The sequence below is a fragment of the Coenobita brevimanus genome, chromosome 23, assembly GCF_032717465.1.
Source record: "Coenobita brevimanus isolate Jiangsu-jjx chromosome 23, ASM3271746v2, whole genome shotgun sequence".
In the NCBI taxonomy this organism is placed as follows: Eukaryota; Metazoa; Arthropoda; class Malacostraca; order Decapoda; family Coenobitidae; genus Coenobita; species Coenobita brevimanus.
In genome coordinates, this window is record NC_136976.1 from 52058950 (window position 1) to 52068944 (window position 9995).

General features: G+C 46.4%; 1 protein-coding gene across 1 annotated transcript in view; it reads right to left on the reverse strand.

Moving 5' to 3' along the window:
• jbug (filamin-type immunoglobulin domains fbug) overlaps positions 1-8740 on the reverse strand; it is a 355562-nt gene extending 346822 nt beyond the window's left edge. The window contains exon 1 of the mRNA XM_080267010.1: positions 8380-8740. Within this exon, the coding sequence (XP_080123136.1) occupies positions 8380-8740 (361 nt within the window). The remainder of the gene's footprint in view (positions 1-8379) is intronic.
• Positions 8741-9995: the final 1255 nt, after the last annotated feature.

The window sequence follows — 9995 nt, forward strand, 5'->3', positions numbered from 1 at the left end:
GACCTGCCCCCTCTTTGCATTCGGGACACCTAAGATTATGTACAGAATAACACCTGGCGATTTTTTTTTCTTTCCAGTCGAGAGCAATCTTGGGAATCGATGGGTGGTACAGCGAAAGGCAGAAGCAATGACTATGGCCAGAAGCTGGGTCAGGATAAGCTACGCTTGCGTGGAGGTCACTTAGTCAAGCACACCCAAGACGTACCGTGCCATGCCATACAGTTGAGGACATGCGGCATATTCATTAAGATAAATAGCCAACGTAACAAGACTGTCAGCAATGACTTGAAAAACCAGTAATGCTGCCTGCCGAACCCAACAAACTTTTATGAATAGCCTACTACTTAAGAACATTACTGTATTACCTCCAAATATATGTTGCACTAAAAAGCGATGAGACGATTGGGTGTAAGTGTACTGTCGCAGTCAACAATCCCTCTACACTTTCGGGGCTGAGGACAGACAGATCCCAACTCCAGTCTATTAACTCCTTCATTATCAAGACGTATCATTTCTAAATTATTCCTGCTACTGCTAGCCTAATCTATTCATATTATGGGATCCCCATAGTAATGATGGGGTAAATGTTGGCCAGTTATATCTAACCCATCCGGTTCAAAAAAATCTCACCAAACCCAAATAAAACTGTCTGGTGGTAGCAAGAATAACATCGTAGGGAAGGGGTTAACAAGATCTCACTGGTTTGAACATATTTTGCACTTCTGAACCAACGAATCGACACTACAAACCTTCCAACCCACCTGAACACACTTGGTTAGCCAAGTACCACCTCATTAGTTAATTTTATAGTTGCCTTACCTACTCACATAACAAATCTAAAGCGTTTTATCTTGCTGATCACGTTTTAATTTCCTCTTGTATGGATACTGATGCAGACTATGCCGATATTAGGAGGGTAGATGCAGAATGCAAGAACATAAGAACAGGGGATTACTGCAGTAGGCCGGTTGGCCCATGCTAGGTGCCTCGTACAGCAGTAAGTAATAGATTTTCAGGTTTAATAAGCAAAATAAATCGCTTGGGAAGAAGGAGTACGACATGTGCAAATCCACTTGGAATGCGAGTCTTAGTTTCAACACAGTGTAAAGAAACTATAGGCGGGTTCTGTACAGGGTGCAGTGAAAAAAGCTCTCCACTAGAAATTTATCTTGCGATAAATATCTGATGTGCTGTGAGGGCGGATCAGTCTGCTGGTGTGGGCGTGGGCGTGGGCGTGGCAGCAGGAATGGATGAGGAATAAATGATGTAAGACAGACACTAACAACGCTGAATGAGCCGTCCCCGCAACATAGGAAAATCGTCCGGTGGAGTGGCAGAGGAGCGTTATATAATAGACCACCCTCTACACACAGTCACAGTCAGTGAATCCTCTATATTCTCTGGGCTGCCAACTAGTGGAGAAAAAAGAAAATGCAATCTTTCTAACGTGCCGAAAATTACTGACTAGGTGACAAGATATAATTAGCTTTGGAAACAAGTCAAGAAATACTCTGACCACAGTTTTACAATCCATGGTTAATCGCTCCAAAATCTTGATCCAGGATACCAAATGATACGACCAGATTCCAACCCATACGATTACTTTTTATTAGATCTCTATCCATATTAACTTGGCCTTAAATTGAATAATCGCCACTCTCAATGCCCAGCTGTACCAAGAAATGAACACCTGAATTGAGGGCCTATGAACATAGTCACAAGGAAGTGCTAAGGAAAGGATACACAGCCGTAGCATTTACTGCTTTATTTTACAGCAATGCTGAATAAAGTAATGGACAGTGCGTCGGAAATCTCCGTCGTTAAAATGAACGGATTAATGTTTGGCAAGATCTCATTCGGCTGTGGCTGCCTCCTCACAATTATATTCAGCCTTGGAGTGCTTTTTCCAGGTGCAGTGGTTAGATAGAGCCTTCATTGACCTTTTCACTATGACGCGGCCTTCCCAAGAAGAACATACAAAGGACGTATTGAAGGGATAAGCACTGGTAGGCCCTTCATAACGTGAGATTCCGTAGAGAAGTCCCGGCCTTGTCATGTGGCGGCAACAGCAACAACAACACACCGTCGCCTGCAGATGGGTTGGCAGATGGAGGAAGGAAAAGGCATACCGGTGTTGCCACTTGTAAGGTGAGGAGAGGCAAAACTACAACTGTGTATGTGGGGGGAGGGGGGCAGAGAGGGTGGGTGGTGGAAGATGGGAAAGAGCATAGAGGTAGGATGGGAAAGAGGGAGGATGGAGACGGGAAGGGAGCGACAGATGGATAGGGAAGGGTATTGGGAAGCATAGGGATACAGGAAAGGGAATCGGGAATCATAGGGATGGAGGGATGGAAAATGAAGGGAAGAGAAGGAGAGGGAGGGGTGGATAGAGGGGGGGATGCATGGAGGAGACAAGGAGGGAGGGAGGTATGGAGGAGACGAGGAGGGAGGGAGGGATGGCTGGAGCAGGGAGAGCGGAGAGGAGGGAGGATGAAGGAGGGGGTAGGAAAGAATGAAGGGGCCCGGGGCAAAGGGAATTAAAAAGGTGGGTAGGTAGTGGGGGGTGAGGGAGGCGCACGCACGCACGAGCCCGCACGCACGCACACACACACACACACACACACACACACACACACACACACACACACACACACACACACACAGACCATATAAGGGTGTGTGGGCGCCGCGTGGGATGGTAGAGGCCCCTGTGCACCTTATGTGGGGGAGCGGCCTGTCCTACCACGCCCATCTGCACCACACTGGGTCACACCTGACACGCACATGTGGGTCACTCAATGCACACTTACTCATACTTCTTACACATGTGACATACTTAAAACTGAATCTATCACACGCTAAATACCTGACATACATTCTCCATATCAATCTTTCCAGATAACTACGACATACAGTACATACACACTCTACACACCTGTGACTTGACACTATGGAACACACCTGTCATACTCTCCACACCTGGCATACATACTTTCCACAACTGCCACAAACACCAGCCTTCACACGACAACTTTTATATCCGTTAAGCAGTTAGCCAATGCTAAAGCTATGGCTCATACATGTACAAATATCGATCTCTTCTTTGTTTACTCTGTTAGCCTAACCAACTGCCCTCACTCTCACAAAAACCAAGCGCTGATACGAGTTGTTAAAAATTATGTGTTAAAGTGGCAAGTAGTCCTTGTGAAAGGGAGTGTGGGAGGGCCGTGGGAAGCTGCCTGCTTCTCCATCCATCTTACTCACCATCTGGCTGGCAGACCTCACTATCTACACCATTAGCTTCACTATTAGCACCATCAACCCCACTGTCTGCTCAAATAACCTCACTATCTGCACCATCAACCTCACTATCTGCACCATCAACCTCACTATCTGCACCATCAACCTCACTATCTGCACCATCAACCTCACTATCTGCACCATTAACCTCACTATCTGCACCATTAACCTCTCCAACTGCACCACCAGCTTCACTCACTACGGTATTTAGCTACATCAGTTCCTCCCTGGTCAAATTATTACCAATTTGTGGTATTTCATTGTTTCTTTCACCATTTGGCGTTTTTTTTTTTTTTTAAGCCCACATTCTTTCTTTCTTCTGGATGATGGCATTATAAGCGTTCCTTTCATTAATTTCCCTAGACAGTCACATCTGTCATTGCAGTTACACTTAACAAATGCCCTTCAATAAGGTCGTACACCATTATCCTTCCTGCTTCAACATTCAAGTTAAACATCACAATCGTTTCCCCATTCCTGTTCCCGGAAGTGGGTTTTGTGCTCAGTCACCGTTTCGTCTTCAGATTCGTAAACCTTTCCATTATATCAGCTTTATACAGAAAGCCTGGTACGGTATTAACATACCGCCGCTGTATATATATATATATATATATATATATATATATATATATATATATATATATATATATATATACCGTATATGCAGTATGGTGTGATATCTACCATACCATACCAATTAGTTATAGGCCATAGCGGTACTTGCATTATGTTAATCTTAACCCAGTAGCTACGATACATTTATATCCTGCTTAATAATAAAACCCACACTACTGCCATACCGTTATATTTAAATATTACCAGGTATACCGCACGGATTATACAGCGACGAATTTCACTGCACTTCACGCATTAAATATACCACCGAAGTTAAGTCAAGTAACACTGGCCTTGGCTAAATCTACAAAGCGGGGGGAAAAAGACACGTTCACAAAACCTTTACCATCTGCATCAAAGTTACCATCTGAAACAACCTACCCAGACCTACTGTACATCAATTTCATCATCTACGTCATCATTAGCCTATCCTAAGCAGCTACATCAACTGAACCACCTCACTCGATCTATATTGTTAATGATAACTTTACCACCCGTGTTACTCTTATCATGTGTAACTACAAACTACAGGTTCACTTATTTTCCTACCTGTAGTTAACCACACTACCTGCCTCAACCTTCTTTATTATAACCACCTGCACTCAGCCTCACTCACCACTGCATCACCCTCATTCAAGCACCACCTGCATCACCCTCATTCATTTACCACCTGCACTCACACACTCACCTTCTGCACAGCCTTCACCAGAGCTCAGCCAAAACCCATTTCATCGATACAGGCAGTGATGGGAGGGAGAGAGAGAGAGAAAGAGAAAGAGAGTGATGTGGGAGAGGCAGTGATGGGGAGGGCTGCAGTGATGGGAAGGGATGCAGTGATGGGAAGGGCTGCAGTGATGGGAAGGGCTGCAGTGATGGGAGGGCTGCAGTGATGGGAAGGGCTGCAGTGATGGGAAGGGATGCAGTGATGGGAAGGGGGGCAGTGATGGGAAGGGCTGCAGTGATGGGAAGGGCGGCAGTGATGGGAAGGGCTGCAGTGATGGGAAGGGCTGCAGTGATGGGAAGGGCTGCAGTGATGGGAAGGGCGGCAGTGATGGGAAGGGCGGCAGTGATGGGAAGGGGGGCAGTGATGGGAAGGGAGGCAGTGATGGGAAGGGGGGCAGTGATGGGAAGGGGGGCAGTGATGGGAAGGGAAGCAGTGATGGGAAGGGCTGCAGTGATGGGAAGGGGGGCAGTGATGGGAAGGGCTGCAGTGATGGGAAGGGGGGCAGTGATGGGAAGGGGGGCAGTGATGGGAAGGGGGGCAGTGATGGGAAGGGCTGCAGTGATGGGAAGGGGGGCAGTGATGGGAAGGGCGGCAGTGATGGGAAGGGCGGCAGTGATGGGAAGGGCTGCAGTGATGGGAAGGGGGGCAGTGATGGGAAGGGAGGCAGTGATGGGATGGGAGGCAGTGGCAGTGATGGGGAGGGAGGCATAATTGGAAGGGAAGCAGTGATGGGGAAGGAAGCAGTGGCAGTGATGGGAAGGGAGGCAGTGATGGGGTGGGAGGCAGTGGCAGTGATGGGAAGGGAGGCAGTGGCAGTGATGGGGAGGGAGGCAGTGATGGGGTGGGAGGCAGTGGCAGTGATGGGGAGGGAGGCAGTGATGGGGTGGGAGGCAGTGATGGGAAGGGAAGCAGTGATGGGAAGGGAAGCAGTGATGTGCAGGGAGGCAGTGATGGGGTGGGAGGCAGTGGCAGTGATGGGGAGGGAGGCAGTGATGGGGTGGGAGGCAGTGGCAGTGATGGGGAGGGAGGCAGTGATGGGGAAGGAAGCAGTGGCAGTGATGGGAAGGGAGGCAGTGATGGGGAAGGAAGCAGTGGCAGTGATGGGAAGGGAGGCAGTGATGGGGTGGGAGGCAGTGGCAGTGATGGGAAGGGAGGCAGTGATGGGGAAGGAAGCAGTGGCAGTGATGGGAAGGGAGGCAGTGATGGGGTGGGAGGCAGTGGCAGTGATGGGGTGGGAGGCAGTGGCAGTGATGGGGAGGGAGGCAGTGGCAGTGATGGGGAGGGAGGCAGTGATGGGGTGGGAGGCAGTGGCAGTGATGGGGAGGGAGGCAGTGATGGGGTGGGAGGCAGTGGCAGTGATGGGGAGGGAGGCAGTGGCAGTGATGGGGAGGGAGGCAGTGATGGGGAAGGAAGCAGTGGCAGTGATGGGGAGGGAGGCAGTGATGGGGTGGGAGGCAGTGGCAGTGATGGGGAGGGAGGCAGTGATGGGAGGGAAGGTGTGGTGCTGTGCGTCTCAACATCAACTAGTGGTCTAGGTGTCGGATTACTTTTCTAGCCGCGTTGAAATCACCGTGGGAGGATGGGTGAGGGCTGGCCAGGGAAGGGCGGGGTGGCAGGTGCCCGAAGGTGGTGGGTGTCGTGAGGTTAGAATGCGATGAAGTAACGAGAAAGTGAGGAGAGATTAAGGCACGGTAGAAAAAGACGGCCGCGGGAAGGGAGATGGTGCGGTAACGAAAGGAAAAGTGAGATGAAGAAAAATGTTGACATGGATGACAGTGAGGTGAGTTGATTGGAGGAAAAGTGAGGTAAGGTGAGGTGAGGATACAAAAGAGAATGAGGTCAATAAGGCGCAAATGATGCACGTTTTTGTTCTGAGGAGTGAGTTCAGGAATGATTACTGATAACACAGGGTAAGGAGAGGGGAACAGAGGGCAAGGACAGGACGGGAAGCAGCACGTTACTCAACGTGGTATAGACTTTTGGCAGAGGTGAAGTGAGAGGGAAGGGAGCAAAGAACTGGAACTGAAGTGACATGAAGGGTGAAGTGAGTAAGCCAGATGGTGAGAGAGGCAGACAAGAGGTGAGGCGAGGAAGGAGAAAGTGAGGAAACTTAAGAGTGTCGGGAAAAAAAAAAAAAAAAAAAAAACTTGAGGCGAAGTATATACACACACACACACACACACACACACACATATATATAAATATATATATATATATATATATATATATATATATATATATATATATATATATATATATTATATACCGGTGAAGGAATTAAATAATCTTGCAATGACTAATGCATCTGAAACAAAGTTTTAATAAATATTAATTAAACTACGAATCACAACCATTCTGTGACTCTAAAATACCAATTGATTTAACTGAATAAAACCGTATGGCAGCATTAAACATAAACTATGAATGACAACTGAGGGCGGAGAGGTTACTGCATATTCTTTAGCTAGCCCCGCAAATGAGAGGCCGTACGGGCTGAATAGAATCGTTTGTTGGTATAAATAAATGTAATCCAAAATGCGTCGTGGTACTGAAGAGGCTGGCCTGACTAAATATAGCCGACAAAAAAACCGGGCTTAAAAATATTTCCAACCACACCCCAACGACCTTGCTATGATCTTACGAAAAACACATTGGTTAGCCTACACCCTATTATAGTCAACCAAGGGACATATGGCTTTTATTTTTACTTTTATTTAGCTAACATTTAGTCTACATTTTCTGTTATTTAACCACAATCTTAGAATGACGTTTGTGCAGGCCTAGTTGACTGGGTTAGTCATTTATTTTCTGGTGGACTGCGATATCAAAGGATTCACGTCGGGAGGGTGTTCGCGAGTAGAATATTACTGCTTGGTGGTGGCAACGAAACATAACAGCGAAGTAACTGGACCAGGAAATATGCTTCATCGACAATCACACAGTTACCAGTCAATACCGGTATCTTAGCAAAATATATATATATATATATATATATATATATATATATATATATATATATATATATATATATATATATATATTCTGGACATGCTGTAAAATAACTAGGTCATTAATCGATGCATTCACCCAAGAATTTGAGGGGAATGATCATGCAATAAAAAGATAGAAGGCAGGAAAGGGAATGTAACTGATCATACTAAACCTATATGCCACTTAAAAAAAATAAATAAATAACGTACGATCCAAAAATAAAGTCTTGCAGCGTGTTCGGAGAAACAGGCCACAGCTCCACCCACTCATTCAAGCCTGCACACACTCAGCTCCCCCTCACAGGTAAAAACTATCTGACGCACTTTTTCTTTTTCGGTGCACTTCATAAACAATGTGAGGTATAACCGTTAGTTGTCAAGTAAAAAAAAAAAAAAAAAAAAAAAAAGGTATAATGAAACTCAATGCGGACCTTTTTATTCCCACACTAACCCTGGGAAGTTTAAAGGACATATTACCGTATTCTTGTAATTTTAAGACTTTTTATTAACTTTTCCTTGCTACTTTATACATATATATATATATATATATATATATATATATATATATATATATATATATAGTACATTAATATTTTTCTTACCATTTACACAGTAAAACAGTGATATAAAAGGAAAAATAATATATGGTAAGAGGTTCACGTGCAAAATAAATTACCTACGAAAAAAATCTTAAATAAATAACCAGAATACAACCTGAAGCGTTATGATGCCAGTTGGCTCGCCGCTTACCTATATTGACAAGTTTGATGCCGTCGTCTGCAATGGCGTTGAGGGCGGTAGTGACATTCTCGAGGGCCTGGTGCTGGTTCAGGACCCGTTTGATCTTCCGTAGGCGCCGCTTCTGGAGCACCTCTACCAGTGTGACCAGCGCCAGCCCGTCCCTTAGGTCCTCGGACAAATCATTCACTCTCAGTCCTGTGTCCCTTAGCTGCACGTTGACCCAGTTCTTGAAGGTGTGGTGTTGGATGCCCACCCACATGTTCTCCTGGTCCTTGATCCTCATGCCCTTGGCAGCGTGGCCCTCGGCGCTGCGAGCCACTCGACCCGCGTGGCTTTTCCGGATCTTCTCCTCATCCATCCTTTCAGACATGGCGAGAAGCGGCGGCAACTGGTTCTACACACACACACACACAAAGTCCACAGTCTCTGATTACTATTTACTTTACGCCTTGTTCAACTCACCGCTCGCTTATGTGGTGAGTTTAGTTTCCATTTCTCTTTTACACAACACTCTTAACGCAATACTTGTGTTGTCAGCGTTAAAGTTTTCCTCACTCTCGCCATTCCTTACACAGTTATCCTGATAACGAAGTGTTCGCTTCTCAGATTCTCGTGGATACCGGGTCAGCCCTGACTAGCGTAGTTCTTATGACCAGTTACACACTCTGGCTCTATCACTGACTGCCACTGAGAGTTGTTAGAGCCGTGTCTAGCGATTGTTGACATACTGGGTTAGTCCACACCACTGATGGGTAGAGGAACGCCCCCTACTCCACACTCCGCCACCTCCGGCCTCACACTGAGTGACTGCTGGTTGCCCCGCTCCCACACACGCCCATGCCGAGGGTTGCCACATATTACTTCAGCCCAGTACCAGAATTTAGCCCTTATCATGAAACCACATAAAGCAGAATACTATCAAAAGTTTCTGTCACTGTCGTTTTGCTTTTCCTATACATCAGATAGAGACGGCGATAATAACTACGACGAATGATTAAATATTCCTGATAAACAAACTGGCAGTCTAATACGGCATCTTCGTTCTTGCATCTTAAAAGCAGTGTTTTGATATTGCAGAGATAGAAAGGTAAAGCCATTCTATTTTCTTGACGATTGAGCAAAATAAAAATATCACTGAACGATTTACTAACCCCTGATAAAATGTATAGCTCACTCGTCTTCAACCACCCTTATACACACACCCCTTCACCCTCACGTGTCACACCCACATCCTCACCTGTCACACCCACACCCTCACCTGTTTCACCCACACCCTAACCTGTCACACCCACACCCTCACCTGTCACACCCACACCCTCACCTGTCACTCCCACACCCTCACCTGTCACACCCACACCCTCACCTGTCTCACACACACACACACACACACACACACACACACACACACACACACAAACAGTTAAACACATACCCTCACCTGTCACATACCCTTGCCTCTCTCTCTCTCTCTCTCTCTCTCTCTCTCTCTCTCTCTCTCTCTCTCTCTCTCTCTCTCTCTCTCTCTCTCTCTCTCTCACCCACACCCACACACACACACACACACCTCACAAGCTTTCACCCGTGGCACATTCCTATTCCTCTTAGCTCATATTTCCTGTCCTATA